The following is a 21,744-nucleotide window of genomic DNA, read 5'->3' on the forward strand; positions in this document are numbered from 1 at the left end:
GTAGAACCTGTTGTTTCCAACTTACCAGCACAGTTATCAGGTGGCTGAAAATTATGTGCAGCATGCTGTGAGTAGTAATCATCATAAAACTCAGCGGGGACTTGCAGAGACTCGGAGTCTGTGGAAAGCTGCATTTCTCCAGGCATTTGCTGGTACAATGAAGCTGGGGAGCAGTGATTCTCTCTAGGGACTTTCATCATGTGTCCTGAAAAGCTTGGGGAATGATAAGCTCCACCCATAGCTGGTAGTGTGTCCAGCTGAGCAAGCCCTCCAGCTTGACTATGAGGGCCTACAATTTCAGGTGGACCAGGTGGCAAAGGTGGGCTCTCTTGCATTGTTGGACCAGGAGGTCCCACACATGGGTGATGTCCAGGGGAGCCTGGGTGCCTCACAGGACTATCACACCCTTGAGGAACATTAGGTCCTGGACCTGGACTTGACTCAGAGTTGTACATATGCTGTGAACGGGGACTGCTTTCCAGAAACTGTGGTCCTGGTGGTGAGGCACTGTTGTAAAATGCTGGTGGTCTATAAATAAAATAAAAAAAATAAGAACAAAAACAGTATTTCTCAGTTCAAAGTAAAGAGAGAAACAACAAAAGTGTTATACTCCTAAATAGATACTAGCTAAGAATTTTTGTTTTAGCTAAGAATTTTTGTTTTGTTTTGTTTTTTGAGACAGGGTTTCTCTGTGTAGCTTTGGAGCCTGTCCTGGAACTGGCTCTTATAGACCAAGCTGGTTTCCAACTCACAGAGATCCACCTGCCTCTGCCTCCCAAGTGCTGGGACTAAAGGCATGAGCCACCACTGCCTGTCAAGAAAGATGTTTTATGTTCAAATAGAATCCTATGTATTTAAGACATTACTTATTCCACATCATTGACAGGTTAAAAACGTGTCTCTTGCTTTCATTTCAGTTACGGTTTTCCTGATTAATGTTCACTACAAGCTGTTTGGAAAATACAAAAAAACTGTAAAGATAAATAAAAGTCACCTTGAAATCTAGCACTAGGAGACTCTTCTGTTTTTCTGGGTATATACAGACTTGTCTACAGCCAAATTAAATCCTACTATCTAAATATATAGCTCTGATCATGATTTCCAATGGAAGCTTAATGTGTTGATTGCATACAAAAGATTTCATTTTTAATGCTGACCTTATTTATCATTTCTAATAGTTTTGTCAGTACATTTTCTTAGTTTTACTGAAACTGCCCAGAGTCTCCCATTACACTTCTAATCTTGATATATTTATATCTTTCCTTTCCTTTGTTATAATATAAAACACTGATGTTCATTCCTATCCTTTTGTAATTTGAAGTGAAGTATCACTATATGGCCCATAGCAACCTAAACTCTTAACCTGCCTACTTCAGTCTCCTATCCGAGTTTGCTTTCTATCACTGTGATAAACACTGCAACCAAATGCAGCCTGGGGGAGAAAGGGTTTACTTCATCTTACAGCTCAGTCCATCATGAAGGGAAGCTGGGGCAGGAACTGAAACAGACCATGGAGGAACACTGCCCCGATAGCTTCCTCAGCCTGCTTTCTTTCTACAACCCAGACCCACCTGCCCAAAAGTGGTGTCACCCTCAGTGGGCAGTATCCTCCCACATAAGTAAGAAAATGTCCCTGCAGTCTTGCCCACAGGCCAGTGTGATGAAGACATCTTCTCTGAGGTCCCTGTTCCAGATGACTCCAGCTGTGCCAAGGTGACCTCACAACTCCCAAGCTCTGGCACTAAAGCACATTCACCACCACATCTGGTTTTCTTCTTAACTTTAACTAAAATACTCTCACTGGCTCACAGCAGTTGTGATGTTTACTCTAGTATCTTGTGCCTCGTGTGCTGAGATATGGTTGCCTCCCTGGGCATTCAGAATTGAAGAACAATAAATAGCAGGGCCTAGAGGATGGGAATCAGGGCTGCAATGACCTTGCTAGAAAATGAAAATGGGATATGGCCTATTCAGAGTCTTTCCTCTAAAACCAAGGAAATGCTTTAAGAAAGAACCCAGTGTACAGGAGACTCAGCATCAGCCATTGGAAAATGCAATAACTGGGAAGAAGGATGCCAAATCCGCCCTGGAGTGCCCTTCAGTACTATACAGCAAAAATTCTGCAGAGAAAATCACTGGGGGCAGGAAAGAACGGTAAGGGCAAAGAGAAAGGGGAAGCAGCAGCCCCAAGCCAGGCCAGGTAACTGCTCTCTGCCTAAGTTTAACCATGCGAGTGACCTGGAATGCTCTTAGTGTCTGAATGGTAAGCTTCAGGGGAATGTTGCCATAATGATGGGTTTAACTTACTTCTTCCCAATTTTATGTGCTAAATCCACAGTAGGTTTTACAACTATTTCAAAAAGAGATGGAATTTTCTTCAAATCATCAGAAAGATCTGTTTCAAAATCGTCTTCGTGATCAGAAAAGGGAACGTGCTCTGATGGGGTTGGCAGAAGCCCGACTCCTGGGGGTGGTTTGGGGAGAGGAGTTATGCCACGCTTTCTAAGTTCCTCTAATTCTCTCTCGTCTTCATGTATAAGTTCTTCATCGGCATTCAACACCTGGACAATTGTAAAGGTTAGTACTTCAGAACAAGCTGTCTTCCTCACATTTAAAACTAAAGACCTCAATAAGCTACTTTTGTTAAACAAATAAAATGAAGATTAACATTAAAGTTTAACTGGATCAGAGATGAGTAACTATTTTCAATATGCAGAATGAAGTTCAAAGTGGTTTACAGCGGTCAAACATAGATGGTAATTCAGTCTGGAACCCTCCTTAGTTTTGGTACACACCAAAGGCACAGACATAGACAAACAGAAACACACACACACACACACACACACACACACACACACACACACACACCTCATAAACTTTAGGAATAACTGTCTATTTACTGTCTTATTTATGATTATGTAAAACTAGGCATATCTATTAATAAAATCAGATGTATTATGGGAAGAGACATGAACAATAAAAAATTATTATATGATCTAAAGTACCTATCAAAATAGAAAACTAGGGGCTGGAGCAATTTAGCCCTGTAGTTAAGAGCACTGACTGCTCTTTCTAAGAATCCAGGTTCCCTGCATCCACAGGGCAGCTCACAACTGTCTATAGCTCTAGTTTCAGGGGATCTGACACAATATTCTGGTCTTCAATGACACCATACATGTACTGTGCACATACATGCATGTATGCAAAACACTCATACAATAAGATGATAATAATAATAAAAAAATAGAGAACCATCCATACTAAATTCCTCTTTCTCTTGAACCCCACTCATGTGTGGTCCACTATCAATCCTGACAAATACTCTCTTAGTTTAACTTTGCTCCAAAGAAAGTTATCTTGCTACTCTGGCAACTTTGTATAAGCCCTCATTTTATTTTTCTCTTGTTTTTATTGCTTGTTTGTTTGTTTGTTCTTCTCATATATTATAACCCAACTGCAGTTTCCCCTCCCTTCCCTCCTACCCTCCCTCTCCTCCTGCTCTTCAGAAAAGAGCAGGCCTAGCAGGGATATTAACCAAGCATGACATAACAAGTTACCATAAGACTAGAGTCCTTATTCTCAATCTTAGGTAAAAGGCCAAGAATCTAGAAAAATCTGATCCCTACTAATAGTTTGGAGTATTTCTCAAAGCAAATTATTTCTTTTAGTATCAGAATATAGATGATATTAAAATATTCTCAGATTTATAGACCAATAATTGTATTTTCCAACAATCTATATTAATAGAACAAAACCTACAACAGTTCCTCAATTTCTTAGTAAATTTATAGAATACTCTCTATAAGATATGATTAAGTAAACTATGAGGAAAGAGCAAGCAAATAATCAATGATGCAAAAGCACTACTTACTTTGTCCAAAAGTTTCTTAGTCTCTTTAGTCAGATCATCGTGGGAAAACTTACAGTTGTCTCCCTGGTAGCACTTTGCTCCACTATGATAGAACTTGCAAGGAAATTCACGTAAGCAAAAATATTAAGGAACAGATCAAATAAAATCAGTATAATTGTGTGTGTGTGTGTGTGTGTGTGTGTGTGTGTGTGTGTGTGTGTGTGTGTATCTATGTGTCTCTCTTCTCATGGCCTTGCAAGTAACAAATGGTTTTTGTATATTTGATGCTTGTTATCTTGGTATTGCTTTAATTATATTCCTCTTACTATGAGCATGTAAAGCATTTTTTTTCATTAGATTTTGTACCATTTATGTTTCTCTTCTTGTGAATTATCTTTCTCTCCTGCTCCCAATTTTCTCAATTTTTAGGAAACTCTTACAGAATTTACAGAACTCTTATGTATTTATATATGTTACATAAATAAATAATTTCTCATGTTTTAATGTGTTTACTTAACTTGTAGGTTTTTGTTGTAAAAATTTAAATGTTTCCAGTCAAATTTTTAGTTTTTTCCCTTATTGATTCTGGTTTTGAGTCACAATAAGGTTTTCAATTTTCCTGGGTTGTAAAGAAATTTATTCCTATATTCCTGAGCACTTTTTGCCTGTTTGAAGTACAGAGGCCGACAAGACAATGTTTACTAGGTTTATATAATGTGTCATTTTAAGTATAAAACCAAGCTAGGATTTCTAGATTGTATTTATGACTTTTTAAAAACAATGATGAAATATCAATGTGTTGGTTGATACACAATCTCTATAAAGGATATCATGCATATAAATGCAGTTCTCTCCTTTGGTACAATATCCCTGTAAATAGTATTTGCAGATCTCCTTCTTCTTTTCCAATTCTGCATCATGATCAAATTTACAGTGATCTCCCTGTTTATACAAAAGAAAGCAGAAAGAAAGAATTCAGTTCTATTCTCTGCATATATCCATGGTGGATTCTAGTCAGCATCTTTAGTGGTAGATACAGAGCTACTAAAGATGCAGGTAATCCCGCTCAAGTCCTGCCCAAGCAATGTCTGTGGCCTTGGAATTCTCCCAGTGTCCTACCAACACCCACCATTTCTAGAGGTAGCATGGGAACTTAATTATCTATAGATAAAACCACCATGCATCAGCTAGACCATGAATGCTTTCTGTCACACTGTCAGATAGGCACAACTGTATTTGTCACAAACATTAACACATCTTCCAACTAAAATCTGTTTTCTACCCATTATTGGCTGTCCCAGAATATAATTAAATGTGTTTGTATATATAGTAATTTCATACATATAGTAATTTAAAAGTCTTGCATTATTGCAATTATATGAGCAATGAAAGAAAATAACCACTCCCCAAAGAACTAAATTCTAAAGATTACTTTGAAAGTTAGAGAATAATCTATCATACCCTTTATGATAATATTTACCTTGATGCACCTCCCTTCCAGGAAGTATTTGCAGATCTGTTTTCCTTTGTGTTCCACTGTGTGCTGGTTAATAAACTCCTGAGTCATAACTCTCCACTTTTTCCCCGGTTTACTGTACTGCAAGAAAACATTCATTTGAATGTAAGATAGGAAATGGATCTGGAAAGCAGCATAAATTGGCTATTAATAGCAATCAAGATAAGACACTCTGATTCTATCCACTTAACTGGAGAGAAATGCTTCTGGTAGTCTTGTTCATTGCTACTACTGGTTGCAAGGGAGCCTTTTAAAAATATATTTTAAAAATAAAATCATAAAAGCCTTGAAATTTCATAACAATATTCATGTTGGGTAAAGGTGCTATAAAATATAGACTCTTGTGTATTGCTGACAGATACATTATAAGTAAATTTAAAATTTCCACCCCGATGCCAAGGCTGCAGCTCAGCATGTCAGTACCTGCCTAGCATTGTATAAGTTCCAGGTTAAAACCAAGCATTTTCAAACTACAGCCATGTAGTGTTTAGAAGTCTACTCTGGGGCCTGAGAGACAACCTGCAGGTGGAGGCATGTGCACCAAGCCCTTTGGAATCCACACGGTGGAAGGAGAGAACCAGCAGCTTGTCTTCTGACCTCCATGTGTGTAGTCCCTAAATATTCACACATGAGCATAAAATACATAAAATGTAACAAGAATATTTAAAAGTGCACCCTTGCCTCCATCTAACTGAATCAAAGCTAGAACCGTGATAGAATACAGGAAGTGGATAACTCCAAGTCAGTGTCACTGAAATGACCACATTCAGAAGTCAGCTCAATTTAACATGTATTTGTTGAATAACTGTCACATAGCAAGTATTTAAGTTCATCTTTCTGACCATTTGTATGCCCTTTCCCTCTTTTCAGTGCCTTTAGCTCTGATAAATAAAGTTACCAGCACCTTCCTTCTTGACCCACTGAGCCTGTTACTGCTATTTGCACTGGGGAGAATGCCCTCTAGGAAAGGACACCACAATGAAGGGGATATGTTTTTGCTTGGAAACAACAGTTTTATTTTGAGGCTTTTCACATACACTCATTTTATTTCTAGGTCTCATAAATGGATACCAATATACTAAACCATGACTAATTTAAAAATTCTTTCAGGAGGAATTTTTTATATTCATTATATTTTAGCTGAATTTTTTCATTTATTCAGATAGTAGCATTACAATTACAATGCATTCTTTGCAATCAAATGACTTATAAATAGGAAAAGGTCTTCTCCTTCTTACACATAAGTTCTCAGTACCTCTTGAAAGTCATCCATTCCTGAAAAGACATTAGGCCCTTTTGTGACTCTTGCCCCATGGTGTTCTTTTCTTTTGATTTTCTTCGGCAAAACACGTCCATGACTAGTATTAAAACTTTTAATCCGATAATCAGAACCTAAAAAAGTTAAAATGTACTTCAAATATCACAGAAAAGCAGTGTAACTAACATCAATTAGCTTACAAGTAGCAATATATTTTTAACAGTCTACAGTGAATCATCCTTCTTTCCCCTGAGAGCCAATGAGAAAGTTAACCAACCATCTCTACCTTTTGAGTACTGCTCCCTGCTCAGAAGATGGCGGTGTTAGCTACACAGGATGCAAGGCTTAAGGATATCTTAAGGCTTGTGTATCTAGAGAAGCCATTCTTGTCTCTCCCCTCTTCGTCTTGGGATAAGATGATTAACAATTTATTTGTTTTGAGGCAGGGTCTTATTTTGTAGCCCAGACTGGCTTAGAACTCCCAGTGATCTTCCCATCTCAGTTTCTCAAGGACTGGGATTACAAGCATGAGCCACCACATCTGGTTAATAATTCATTCTGTTTATTTTGTTTTGACACTGGGTCTCTATGTAGTTCTGGCTGATCTAGGGCTCACTATGTAGACCAAACTGGCATCAAATTCACATATATTCTCCTGCCTTTGCCTCCCTGGAGCTGGGATTAAAGACGTATACAACTACAGTCCTTTTAAAAGCTACCCCCCCCTTTAAAATAGTTTTATTCTTGAAAAGGAACTAAGAAATGTGTTATTGTAAACCTCTTATAGTCTAAGACAGACTAGCTTTCAACTCACCTGGTGGGCTTCCTTTAGTTCTCTGTTTTCTCCCTGATTCCTTAGAAAACGATGACCCTGAGGATTCCTGAGATTGTCTATAGTATTTCAGCTGACTGGAAAAGTCATCTTCTTCCTCGTGGTTATAATTACCAAAGTTGTCATCACTGTAGAAACTAGATTCAGCATATTCTTTACTGCTGAATTTTTTGCTGTGTTGACTCTTCTTTGATGTCATGTAACTTCCTGATATATGTCCATGCTAGGTAAAAATGGACAGTCATTTTCAGAAATGTTTAACCAACATAGCAACTGATAGCAAGAGTAGCTTTTCTCCAGAAAGTTGGGAGGACAAAGGATAGAAGACAGTTACTAGTTCTGACTACATTAGTATTTAACACTAAATTCAGTATACTAAATGCCACTTATATTATTAAATGTTGTACTTTTATTCTTTAGCTTTTTATTTTCCATGTTCTGTGTCTCAATAGTCATAGGCATGCAGACATTTTTAAGTCCATGGCATCACATGTAAATTTCTTTTCCAAAGAAAAAGGTGTAAGCCTCTCAAGTCACCAACTGTCAGGCTCCACCCACAGAACCTGCCCCTCCAGACACAGGCAGCCAAGCGCTGACCTTTTCGAACAAATTAAAAAGCCTGAGCTCATTTTGGGGGCTTGAAATCCCACCAATCCCTGAGTTCAAAAACCCATCAATCCTTGAGCTTGCCTCAAGATCAAGATGTGAAATCCCACCCATCCCCATCCTTCAAATCACAGTCCCAGAAAGCTCCACTCCAAGAACCCGACATAAAACCTGCCTCCTGCCCAGTTCTTTGCTGCTTTTCATCCAAGCAGAAGCAGCCGTCCTTGTGTGTCTTTCTCAGCAAATGTCTTGTGTGACGTTTATTGTGCAGTGTGACTTTGTGGTCTTTCTTGGCTCCAGACTACCAGGGTGTTTTATTGTAATGTTATATGCTTTTAAAAATATTAGAATTACCTTTCTAGTTGAAATATTAAGATATACAGATTGAAACAGAGCTGTAAAACTTACGTTGGGGAACCCCTTCCCCTCATAGCTGTAAAACTTACAAAAGGTCTTTCTAAAATTAAAGAATACAGTAAAGCAGCTTGGGGATAATGTAGAAAATATGCATATATCAAACACTGAAGATTACATAGAATAGGACTGAACTTCGGGTGATTGGGGACAGAATGGGTGGATCAGGTGGGGACAGGGAGGGGAGACAGAGTTGAGGGAGAGATTGCAGGAAGAAACAGCTGGAATTGAGAGACATTTGAGGGATGGTATGGAAACAGTGCAGTAGAAACTTCCTAAAATATATGAAGATGATCATAATGAGGAATCCTAATAATGAGGGGATCCCAACTGGCAATCTCTTGTCACCAAATGAGGCTTTCAGTACCGGGACTGAGTTGTATTCAATTGAGTTTTTGGCCAACAGGGTTCAATGGAAATCAGCAAACAATCCAGGCTGTTGTTCTCTGCAACCAGCAGGGCCCTGTTAAAGGATATTACTTTAAGGTGTGTGACTTTTGTTTATGCTGTATTTGTGTAACTCTGTGAAGCTCTGATTCTTTGCCTGTCTAAAACACCTGGTAGTCCCAATCATCAGCTAAATGGCTAACAGCGAGGCAGAAGCAAGGATAGGTGGGGCTGGCAGGCAGAGAGGATACATAGAAGGAGACAGGACGAGAGAATCATCAAGAGAACAAGGAGAGGAGAATATCAGGGGTCAGCCACCCAGACAGCCACAGAATAAGATGAAAAATAAGATCTACAGAAGTAAGAAGATAAAAGCCCAGAGGGAAAATGTAGATGGGATAATTATAGTTAAGAAAAGTTGGCAAGAAACAAGTCAAGCTACAGCCAGGCACTCACAACTAAAAATAAGCCTCCATGAATGACTTACTTGGGAGCTGGGTGGTGAGTCCCTCAAAAAGCAAAAAGAGTAAAAAACATTTAATGCTACAGGCCCCATTGCCAGGACAGCACACACACAATTCATTGAACATGGAGACGTCAAACTGGTGCCAACATGAAGCCTTCAACTCTATGTTCTAGTGTCTTTGGTGCAGGAAGGTACTCTGCAGGTTACCAAAAGGAAGCATATACACCAACCCAGCCACAAAACATTTGACTTATGAGCTGTCCTGTCTGCAAGATACACTCGAATAACAGTGGCACTGAATTGGTGGGAATAGTTAACCAATGTCTGACTTAAAAGGCCCACATCCAACAGGGCTTGGGTGACCAAGAACCAGACACTAGATAGCCCAGAGACCCAGGGTAGAATCAAACACTACTGGCCTAAAAAACAAACAAAGAAACTTATCAATAAAATGACTCCTAATGATATAACTTATTCAGTCATCATCAGAGAAATTTCGTTCTACAGTATACAGCAACAGACGCAGACACTCACAGGCAGACATTACATGGAGAGAGAGAGTCCTTGGAACACAAAGCTCTAAATGGGATGTCTTCTCCAAATCCCTCCTATCAGGGATTAGGGAACCCCATGGAAGAGGAGGTAAAATGAGTATAACAGCCAGAGGTGGGGGCTGGAGAGATGGCTCAGTAGATAGAACACTGACTGCTTTTCCGGATGACCTGGGTTCAATTCTCAGCACCTACATCTCAGCTTCACAACTGTCTGTCACTCCAGTTCCAGGAGATCTAACACCTTCATACAGATAGATATACATGCATGTAAAATACTAATGCAGAGGGGATAGCTCTGAGGACACCAGGAGAATAAGACCATCTGAATCAACTGAGCAAGGCCTATATGAACTCACAGAGATTGAAGCAACAAGCACAGATCCTCCAAGCAACAATACTAGATCCTCCAAGTATACAGTGCGGCTTTCAGCTTAGTGTTCTTACAGGACTCCTTAGTGTGTGAACAAGTGGGTCTCTGATGCCTGTGCCTCCTCCTGAGGCTCCTTTCCTTCTGTTGTTGGGTTGCCTTGACCAGACTCAATGTGATGGTTTCTGTTTTATCTTATTGTATTTTATGTTGTCATGTTTGGTTGTTATCTCCTAGAAGCCTGTTATTTTCTAATAAGAGATAGAAAGGGAGTTGATGTGGAAGGGAGGAGAGGTGGGAAAGAACTGGGAGGGGTAGAGAGAAGAGAAAGGATAATCAGGATATACTGTACGAGAAAAGAATCTATTTTCTTTTTTGTTTTGCTTTGTTTTGTTTGGCACAGATTACTAGGCTGGCCTTGAACTTACAGAGACCCACCTGTCTCTGCTTCCCTCTTCTGAGTGCTGGGATTAAAGGTATGTGTCATCATGCCCTGCCCAAGAATCCATTTTAAATAAAAGGAAAAATGGGGAAAAATTAAAAACATTTTTTAAAAAGTCAAAAAACATACACAATCTTAGAGTAAAAGGATTAAAAAAGGTTTTCCAAGAAAATAGAAATTGTAAATACACAGGCAACACTGTTCTAGTATCTGATCAAATAGACTTCACACAAAATAAGAGATAGAGAAGGCCATTTCTTATCCATTAAGGGACAACCCATCAAGAGGATATTACAATTCTAAAGGCATACACACCAAACACAGATGAACTTAATATCATAAAACAAGTGTTTCTAGATATAAAGTTGTAATATTAATCTCAACACGTAATTGTGGTGACTTCAATACCCTACTATCATCAGTAAACAGGTCATTGTGACAAGAAAAAGAGAAACATTTGAGTTAAATTACATCGCTAATGAAATGAACCTAAAAGAAAGACAATTACAGTACACTCCATCCAAACATTGCAAAATACACATTTTCAGCAACTCATGAATTTTTTTCTAAAATAAATCATACACTGTTCTTTTCTTTCTTTTTTTTTTTTTTTTTTTTTTTTTTAGGAGACAGGGTTTCTTTGTGTAACTTTGTAGACCAGGCTGGCCTTGAACTCACTGAGATCTGCCTGCTTTTGCCTCCCAAGTGCTGGGATTAAAGGTGAGTGCCACCACCGCCTGGCTTTGACTGCTGTTTATATAAAGAGGAATAATCTGCGCATTCAGCGACACCAGGGGTTGTGATACACAGCAGCATGGCCATGTAAGGGCAAAGCTGTGAGAAAGCACCCATTTATGAACCAAAGGGGGGCGCTACAAGACACTTCCATATAGCTTTGGTTGGAAACAAACTCTTGCTAGCATCAAGAGGGACTTCTAGCCTTCAGACTCAGAAAAAAATGTCTAATATGCAATCCAGACAAACACCAGTGCCAGTATGTATCTAACAAATATATGCTAGCATGACAAACAGATTTTCAGTATTTCCAAAAAGAAATGTGCAAATTAAACTTGTATTTTACACTTTTAAAAGGCAATACAAAAAAACAACAAACAAAAAAACCAATGTGAATGCCACTTGAACACCCTTTTCTTCTCCCCAAAGCCAATGAAAATAGAAAAGGACAAGCACTGGTGAAGATGCAGGGAACATGCCTCAAGCCTTCCTAATCGAATGTAAAACTGTAAAATCTGTGAAAACTGCTTGGGGTAGTTCCTCAGAAAGTTAAAAGGAACCATCAATAATTTCTCCATTAGGCATATGCTTCAAGGAAATGAATGAAAGGCTTTAAAGACTTCTTTTTTTACTCATTTTAATAAACTGGATTATCCACAACAGCCAAAAAGTGTAAACAAACCAAGGGTCCCTCAACAGATGACTGGATAAACAAAATTGTAGCATATGCAACAGTGGAGTGTTGTTCAGTGTTCAAAAGAATGAAATTTTAATATATGCTGAACATGAATGAATCTTGAAAACATGCTGAGTGATATAGGCCAGATCCAAAAGGACAAAGCATATGATACAGGGCTCTAGAAGAGGCAAATTCATGAACAGAAAGTGAGGGCAATAGATAGAGGAGTGAGGAGTAGGGATGCTTCCTCAGGACAGAATTTCTGTTTCAAAAGAGTATGACAAGGTCGGCAGTGACTAAATTCTGCAGATATATTTAATCATACTCTGAAATGCAGTTACATGGTGTATTTTACGTTAAACGTTTTATCGTAACAAAAAAAAAAAAAAAGAAAAGAAAAAGAAAGAAAAAAAGAAAAAGAAAAAGAATACCTGAGAAAACGGAATGTCATAATCCCTGTAGAAGCTACATCTTTTCTTATAGGAACTTTCCATATGTTCAACATCTGAATCCAGGCTGTAGTCAGAACTATCATCACCAGATGGAGAGGTGTGCTGAAAGGAACAAAGACCCATGTTACAATCACAAGAAGGAATCTAGTTCATAACCACATAAGCTTGTTTCAGCCAGTGGTAGCAATCAGTAGGGTTGAGAAATTCTTGCTCTAGGCTGGAGAGATGGCTTAGCCATAAAGGCTAGGTTCACAACCTAAAGGATAAAGTCCTGCCCCAAAAGCCACCACCATTTACTGGCTGAAGTTTTTTCCCTTTTGTCCAGGTACTTTTATGGATTTGTGTTTCTCATCAACTGCAAGCTAAGAACCTAAAACAGAAATCACTTGGCTCTAAAATGATCTGACATTTATACATTTATGCCTCTCTGCCTGGAATTACAGGTGTGTGCCACCATGCTCAGTTTAAGCTAATATTTAAGAAAATAAAATTGGCTCTTCATCACCAAAATGTTCCAAAACATGAGTAGGCTACTTATTCATTTATGCTTTGGAGTTATTTATTGGCATGAAAATACTAAAACTACTTCAAATTACCTACCTGAAATGAATCCAGCCCACAAAAGTAAAATGAAAACCCCAAATGGCTGATAATAGTTGGCAAATAATGAGAGACAGTTTGTTTACATTGTAATGTAATTCCAAATATAAAAATCAACAAGTATTTTTGTTTTTTTGTTTTGTTTTGTTTTGTTTTGTTTTTTGAGACAAGGCCTCATTAACCCTGGCAAGACTAGCACTCTTTGTGTATACCAGACTACCAGACTAGTCTCAAACTCACAGATTTCTATCTGCCTCTGCCTCCCTAGCCTTTTTTTCTGGCCAAAATAACCTCTTGAACTTGAATTCTTGAAGCAGTTCTTAATATTCTTCACAACAAAAACAATAGCTCTACATGTTTTTAATCTGTGAATTCCCAATATAAGTATGGCACAAGATAAATAAAATTCTATTTAATTGGGGGGTGGAGAGATGGCTCAGAGGTTAAGAGCACTGACTGCTCTTCCAAAGGCCCTGAGTTCATTTCCCAGCAACAACATGGAGGCTCACAATCATCTGTAATTAGATCAGGTACCCTCTTCTGGCCTGCAGGCAGAATACTGTATACTAAATAAATAAATCTTTAAAAAAAATAAAAAAATTCTATTTAATTGAACTGAACTCTAAGATTCTTAAGGAGGCAGGGTCTGTTTTCCTCCACTCTGTTAAGTGTTCCTGGCCAAACATATAAGTCTTGTACTTGGGGGAAGGAAGCAGAAGGATCAGGAGTTCAATATCATATTCAGCTATAGAATGAGTTCAAACTCAGTCCAGGTTATATGAGATACTGTCTCAAACAAGCCAGCAAGCAAATAACAAAAAGAAATAGAAAGTTCTGATGTTAGCTTAACTAACCTTGTGTTTCTCATGTTTTCTCCTTTTGGATTTTTTCTTTTCTCTTTCTTTCTTGTGTTTTTTTCTTGATTTTCTGTAGGTTTTCTCACTGTTCTGCTTTTCATTCTCTTTTGCTTCCTGATCTTGTGTTTCTTCAAATCCTGCATCATCTATTTCACCATCTTCTAATTCACCATCTTCCCTGTAGAAAATAATGAAAATTTTATACTTCAAATGTCAATTCTAAAATAAATTCTAAAATGTTTTGAAAAGTAAAAAATACATGTGACAAGAAAAATGACATTCATACAGGTAAGAGACTGCAAATTTTTCTCAACAAACAACCAATAAGTAAATATTTTACTTTTTTAAGAGTATCTTTAGTTTCTGTTACAAAATCTTCCCTTAAAAAATATTAAAATGGTCCTGGTGGTGGTGGTGCACGCCTTTAATCCCAGCACTCGGGAATCAGAGTCAGCCAGATCTCTATGAGTTCTAGGCCAGCCTTGTCAACAGACAAGGCTACACAGAAAAGCCATCTCAAAAAACCAAAAAATCAGAAATTAAAATTATTCTTAGCAACCAAAGTTTATCAATCTCTAATTTATATTCAGATCACTGGTTCTCCTAAAATGAATGAATATAATATTATCACCAACTATTATAATTACCAGTAATTAAACTACTTTCAATGAAAACTAAATTATTTAAGGAAATACTATAATTACAAGATAGACTATCTTTTTTCAAGATAGGGTGTCTCTGTGTAGCTATGGCTGTCATGGAACTCGCTCTGTAGACCAGGCTGGCCTTGAACTCACAGAGATCTGCCTACCTCTGCCTCTGAGTGCACGAACTAAAGGCATGAGCTAACACCACTCTGCAAGAAAGACTAATTTGTGGCCAGTAGGTAGTTTTAATTAGCTTTAAAATAAGGGCAATCTAGTTGGGCTGTGGTGGCACACACCTTTAATCCCAGCACTTGGGAGGCAGAGTCAGGCAGATCTTTGTGAGCTTCCAGGCCAGCCTGGTCGATAAGAGATGTTCCAGGACAGCCTGGGTTACACATAGAAACCCTGTCTCAAATAAATAAAAAATAAATAAATAAATAAATAAATAAATGCAATCTATAGTATTTTTTTTTTACCATTAGAGTAAACTTCAGTAAGTAGATATACTGTATGCAAAAATTTAATAAAATCCAAGCCACAAAAGATACACAAATTCCTCAACTTTCACTTATAAAATATGTTAAATTATACATCTAATCCCACTTTCCAGGACTAGCGTCTTTGCTATTATCAAAGCTAAATACTAGAAACTAACTTTTAATGCTGTCACACTTTTTAATTATAGAATCCAAAGTGTAAAAATCAATTTTAAAATTCAAGCCAAATGATAAACACCAAATTATGATGTGGACATTTTAAAAGTAAATTGGAATTACTAGGAATGTTTGATGTATAAAATATAAATGGTTCCTGACAGTCTCCTGTTAAAAATCTTCAATAATAATACAAAAATCCAAAGTTGCCTCAAGTTTATCTACTTATGAGAGAGGGAGTGGTCTCAAGAAGACTGTGAACTGGTAGTTAGTGAAACAGGTTTGTGTGGGTAAGATTCTACTTTATGCATTCAAAGTCTTTAATAAACAGTCTACAGTGGCTCCCTTCTGGCCCGAGGCTGATATTAAATCTCCTTAATATTTATTATTCAAAGGGCCTTAATAATTGAGCCCCCACTTAGTCAGATAATTTTAGTATCTCAAGTCTCTAAGACTTAAAACATCATCTACAATTTCTCACTAACCTACTCACCTGAATGAAATTAGATGTTATTTCCTCCAAGATGCCTCCTCTTACTGACACTAGTTTAGAGGAGACATTCCAAGTACTGCCATGTTTGTCCTATTATTGCACTTTTAACATTGTTTTCTGATCATTTGTTTATTTCTTGGTAAATGAATGGGTTTGGCTGTCTTTCATATATGTATCTTTAGTGTCTAGACAGTACCTACTATACTATTCAATCACTGAACAAGTGATATAGAACAAGTTTAGGATACCATCCTAAACAGTCATTGCTATCCCCACTCCCTGTGTTATAAAATTGCAATAGTGTAGTGATTGAATGAGAATGCTTCCATCCTGTAGACAAATATATTTTAATGCTTGTTCAACAGTTGGTAGAATTGTTTGGGAAAGATTAAGAAGTGTGGCCCTGTTGGAGGAAGTGTGTCATGGGGGTGGGCTTTGAGTTTTAAAGGCCCATGCCATTCTCAATGACTCCTCTGTCTCTCCCTCCTTTTCTACCCCTCCTGTCTCCCTCCTTTCCCTCCTCTCTCACTCTGTCATTCTGCCATACAACCCATCATAATAGCTATGGACTCACCACCTGAAACTGTAGGCAAGCCCCCAATTAAATGCTTTCTTTTATAAGTTGCTTTTATAAGTTGAGTGTCTACTCACAGCAATAGGAAGGTAACTAAGATAGTGGTGTGTTTCCACTTAAATGGTCTTAAAATTTTCTGTGAGACAGGCTTTGCATTCTGCTATCTTAATGATAATGATTACAATGATAATGTATTTTTTATTATTGTTATGTGTGTACTTGATGAATAGGGAAGAACATGATGCTGTAGCATGTATGTAGAGATCAGAGTGATGGGGGATGTTCTTTTGTATGCTGTGACTATGTTTCTCTTATTAGTTGATGAATAAAGCTATTTCTGCCAATGGATAGGCAGGATGTAGTCAGGCAGTAAGTTTAGGTGGGGCTTCCAGACTAGGAGAATTCTGGGATGGTAGGACAACTGGGCATTCTCCAGTAAGCCAAGACCACATGGAGATACATAGATTAATAGAAATGGGTTAATAACTTAGAGAGAGATAGCCAATAAAAGCCTGAGCCAATGGCCAAAGTTTATGATTAAAAAATAAAATAAAAAGAAATAGAGTAATAAAAAATGTCATGTAAAGATGGAAAATACCCTGAGAGCCTGAATACTGTATATTGTCTTTGAATTGTTTGACTGCTGAGGAAGGAGCAACAGCTGCGAAAAGACATCTGATTATAAATGCTGTTGAATTAATCCAATTTAGATACTTTGAAAATGCCTTGACTTCAAAATTTAAGTCTAAGGACATGTTACTTTGGAAAAAAGGTTCTGCTCTTGTTTCCACAGAAGATGAAAAGCTCTGGTTTCCTTCCAGACTAATATGATTTGATTAAACAAGACCCCCCCCCAAGCAGCGACCCAGATGATCCAACATCTAAGATGATGCCACCTCACAGACCACTACAGCCAGGATTTGGCCATGGTTCTGGGTTGTCTCAGGATCCCCTTAGATTGATAGCATCCCCAAACAGCAGGAAGCAGTTTGAAGAGAATTATGCCCACATTCTCAAATACTGTATATAAATGTTTGTTTTCATTTAAACGGGGTTGGTTATAAATGGTTAATGATCATAGTCCATCTCTTTCTAAAGGAAAAAAAGGGAATATAATATAAAAATGAATACTTTGCATTAGTATGGATTTTGGTTTATTGATACAAGTTTAAGGTCAATTTTGTTATATGTATATTTCTACTCTTGTTTAGGTATTGTGTTTATATAGCTCTTAAAACGTAATTTATAATTAAATGCAGATTATAGATAGCCATCTATAATAGTCAAAACTTATGTTAGGTTTTCTAGATATACAGAGATACATTTCAAATGGATAGGTATTCTTCAAAACCTTTCAAGTATGTACAGAATATAGCATTTAAAGTAGTTTATTAGTGTTTTTAATGACAATGAGACACAACTGCTCCTAGCAACACCAATTATGTCAGAGAGAAACCGGGGCATTAAAGAAACTCATTATGGAGGTTGCCTTCAACATGGCAGGATAGACATTTGGACAAGAAGAAACTGCTCTTGCCTGGACTGCTTTACAGCATGCTGTCCAAACTGGACAAGCAGGTTATAAAGAAAAGTGACTGCTGAATTTGCCTAGAGACAGGATGATCTTTCAAGGTTTCTGCTTCATCAAAATGTCTGCCAGACATTCTGTGTCTATAGGCTTACGAGGGATGGCCCAAAGTTACAAAGGAAATTTGGGTGACTGTCCAGGCAGTGAGATGTCTCTGTCAATTCTAAAGTTTATATATTATCCTTCTGCAGTCTTTGATGGAGACAGGCTTTGCATTCTTTGCATAGTTATGGTTATGGTTTTCCTTAGTTATGATAAAGGATGTTACATATAAAACTTTAGACTCACAAAAATAGGATAGATGATAGAATATATTTTTTAAATTTTGCCAAATGTAAATGGACTAAATAATGTAACTATAATTCTTACTTGATAACTTTTGTTATATATAATCTTACTAGGTTAAAGTTAAAACCTCCCTTTTTATTTTGACAGAAAAGAGGAGAGGATGGGGGATGTTCTGTATATTGTGAATATATGTTTCTCTTATTAGTGGATGAATAAAGTTGTTTTGACCAGTGGACAGGCAGGATGTAGTAAGGCTGGAAGTATAGGTGTGGCTTCTAGACAGGGAGAATTCTGGGAAGAGGAATGCAGAGAAGGAGTTGTGAGGGAGATACCATGTAGCTACCAGGAAGGATGGATACCTGGGAATTCTCCATTAAGCTAAGACCCCATGGAGTTACATAGATTAATAGAAATGGGTTAATAATTTAGAGAGAGCTAGCCAATAAGAAGCCAGAGCCATCAGCCAAACAGTTTATAATTAATATTAGTTTCTGTGTGCTTATTTGAGATTAAACAACTGCAGGACTGGGCAGAACAGAAACTTCCATCTACATCAGAGGACCACTTTGTAGAGTCAATTTTGATCTACTTTTAAGTGGGTTCCAGTATCAAGCTTATGTTGTAGTATTCACAGCAACCACCTTCACCTGCTGAGCCATCTCACTGGCCACATTCTGTTCAAATTATTTTTTTGTACCTGAAAACAATTATAGAATTCTTTAGCCCAACAAATATATTAACTAAAATACAAGTACAAAAATGTTTTTAATCACTTTAGTCATAAAAATAAAAACCAAAAACACAAATCTCTATCAACACGTGAACAGATATAAAAATTGATTTATGTAATACAGTAAAGAGAACCTTGTTGATAGAAAATAACATGGCTCAATCTTATAGACATGATTAATTCTTTTTTTTTTAAAAAAAAAAGCCTGACATAACCCTACTATGTCATTCCATTTATATGCACTTCTAAAGCAGCAAAAATTTATAGTGACAGAAGCCAGAATAGTTCTTTTGAAGAAGTATAAATGACAAAGGGGGCTACTTCAGGGTACTGAAATAGTTGGCATACTGATCTGTTCTGCGATCACTACATATAAGTGTAAATATATGTGTGTATAAATATATGTGTAAAATTACCACATTGTGTACTTAACAATTATGTACTTTATTTTAAAATAATTCCCCAACTCTATGGGTATGTGTCCCCCCCTTTTTTTTTTTTTTTTTTTTTTTTTTTTTGCTAATTTCTATCTCAATTTGAGCTCTTTAAAGTTTTAAAGTTTGTATACATGGAATACAGTAACTCATATGTGGGCATTTTGACTACAGTTATTTAAAGCATAAAGTAAACAAGCTGAAAATGCTGTATGAGTATGTTTTCTGTTTTTACACAAATTCTGTACCTGTACAATATGGGATATTGAAGTCACTGCAAGTTTTTCCTTTCTACTCTTTTAGCCTATTTATGATTTCAGCTTTCACATAAGAACAGATAAAAATTTGGACAGTTACATTTATCTCAAAAGATTAAAGGAAGAGGAAATAATTCATATTCTTATGAACTGCTTCCAAATACTTTTAAAAAGTCATCATTAGGCACATATGAAAAATGTGTGGCATAATGTAAAAAGGAGAGATTTAATGGAAGGAAAGCTAGACTCTAATTCCTCCTCTGTGATAGAAATAAAGCCTTCTTGGCTGATGACCTAATGATATATCAGACACTATCCTGTTTCCATGGTCTCGAGAAAACCAGTTGAAAACAGAAGTGATTAAGAATGTGTGATATTCTGTAGATCTTGAACTATGTCAACACTTGTATCAGAGGTGGGTTGTTTTCTAAATTTAAGATTGCTTTTCAATCTTGAATTTAGAATAATAACCCTAAGGAGCTGTAGTGGCATGAATACCTTAGTGGTAAACAACAACTCTCAAACTGGACTTAAGACCTGTCCAACAAGAGGGAAACATGCTCAGTACCAAAAATCTAGTCAACTATTCAGTACTAGTAAAGTCATGGATCTTAGAAAAGGATCAACAACTAGCATTTCACTAAACCAGCGTAATCCCTAAATACATCTAAATATTTGTCCTTATACTGAAAGATATACTACAAAGGCTAAACTACTCAAAGATAAGTGTAGTCCTCTCCACTCATTAAGAAAAGTTCTCTTTGCAACAAATGGAGACCATTACAGAAAACCACAACCAATCAAAGTACCAAATTTTGGAGCCCCATTCCAATGGATACATCTACAAAACAACTTGGGGACACTGCCGGAGAGGGAGAAGAAAGATTATTATAAAAGCTAGAGAATCTGGGAGTTTGCTGTGAGGTTGTGTCTACTACTGTCAGAAGCTACACCATAATGTCTGACCAACATGATTACCTAAAAATGAGCTTAACAAGGGCAACAACAACAGACCTGCCAAAGTGGATGGAAGAAAACCAATGAGGCCTCAACCCTGCAAAAAAGAACTACAGCAACTAAAAAATGCTAACAGTAGGAGCTAGTCTTCCTCAGGGATAAGCATACCAACTGGTTATCCAATACCAAATGGTCAGCCCTGAACACACACACACACACACACACACACACACACACACACACACACATATCATTATACAGACTGAGCAGTATATATATATGCATATATATACACACACACACACATACACACACACACACACATATACATGAAACAACAACTAATGAGAAAAAAAGATGTAAACTTGACAGAGTAAAAAGAGGGAGGTATGAAGGGAGGTGATGGAGGGAGGAAAGGTAAGAGAAAAATAATGTAAATACATTATAATCTCAAAAATAAAAAAGATTTTTAAAACTTAATATATAGGTGACTTCTTATTAACATAGAAGCATTAACATGATAATGTTACTTTTAGCAAAATGGCATATTCATGTGCAAAAGCTTGGTAAATAGCTGTCCAGTCTTTAAGAGTGTATCTCAACCAGGCGTTGGTGGTGCACACTAATCCCAGCTCTTGGGAGGCAGAGGCAGGAAGATCTCTGTGAGTTCGAGTCTAGCCTGGTCTATAAGAGGTAGGTCCAGGAAAGTCTCCAAAGCTACACAGAGAAACTCTGTCTCGAAAAACCAAAAAGAAAAAAAAAAAAGAGATCTCTTAGACAAATCCACAAAGACACAAAAAATAGGGGTTGCCAGGTGGATTAGAGGGGAAAATAAAGAGTAATTATCAATGGGCCTCAAGCTTCTCTGTGGGATGATGAAAATGTTCTGAAATTACACGGCAGTGCTGATTATACATCCCTGAATACATTTAAAATTCAATATATATAGTTAATACATTGAACTGTATCTCAATAAAGTTGTCTTTAAAAGACTAAAGTATTTTGTTGTTCTGGCTTACCATACACCATTCCTGGATAAGTGTAGCTTCCACCCCTCATCAAAGAAACTTCTCCTTACAGCTGATGAAGGCCATCACAAAAAACAAAC

At 37.3% G+C, this 21,744-nt stretch overlaps 1 protein-coding gene across 1 annotated transcript in view; it reads right to left on the reverse strand.

Moving 5' to 3' along the window:
- Zc3h6 (zinc finger CCCH-type containing 6) overlaps positions 1 to 21,744 on the reverse strand; it is a 46,001-nt gene that overhangs the window by 4,986 nt on the left and 19,271 nt on the right. Inside the window, exons 2-10 of the mRNA XM_051183419.1 lie at positions 14,013 to 14,193; positions 12,538 to 12,660; positions 7,439 to 7,679; positions 6,622 to 6,758; positions 5,331 to 5,447; positions 4,681 to 4,792; positions 3,872 to 3,981; positions 2,308 to 2,561; positions 26 to 528 (exon numbers count right to left, since the gene is read on the reverse strand). Coding sequence (XP_051039376.1) covers positions 26 to 528; positions 2,308 to 2,561; positions 3,872 to 3,981; positions 4,681 to 4,792; positions 5,331 to 5,447; positions 6,622 to 6,758; positions 7,439 to 7,679; positions 12,538 to 12,660; positions 14,013 to 14,193 — 1,778 coding nt within the window. The remainder of the gene's footprint in view (positions 1 to 25; positions 529 to 2,307; positions 2,562 to 3,871; positions 3,982 to 4,680; positions 4,793 to 5,330; positions 5,448 to 6,621; positions 6,759 to 7,438; positions 7,680 to 12,537; positions 12,661 to 14,012; positions 14,194 to 21,744) is intronic.

This window comes from Phodopus roborovskii, unplaced genomic scaffold (genome assembly GCF_943737965.1).
Source record: "Phodopus roborovskii unplaced genomic scaffold, PHOROB, whole genome shotgun sequence".
NCBI lineage: Eukaryota > Metazoa > Chordata > Mammalia > Rodentia > Cricetidae > Phodopus > Phodopus roborovskii.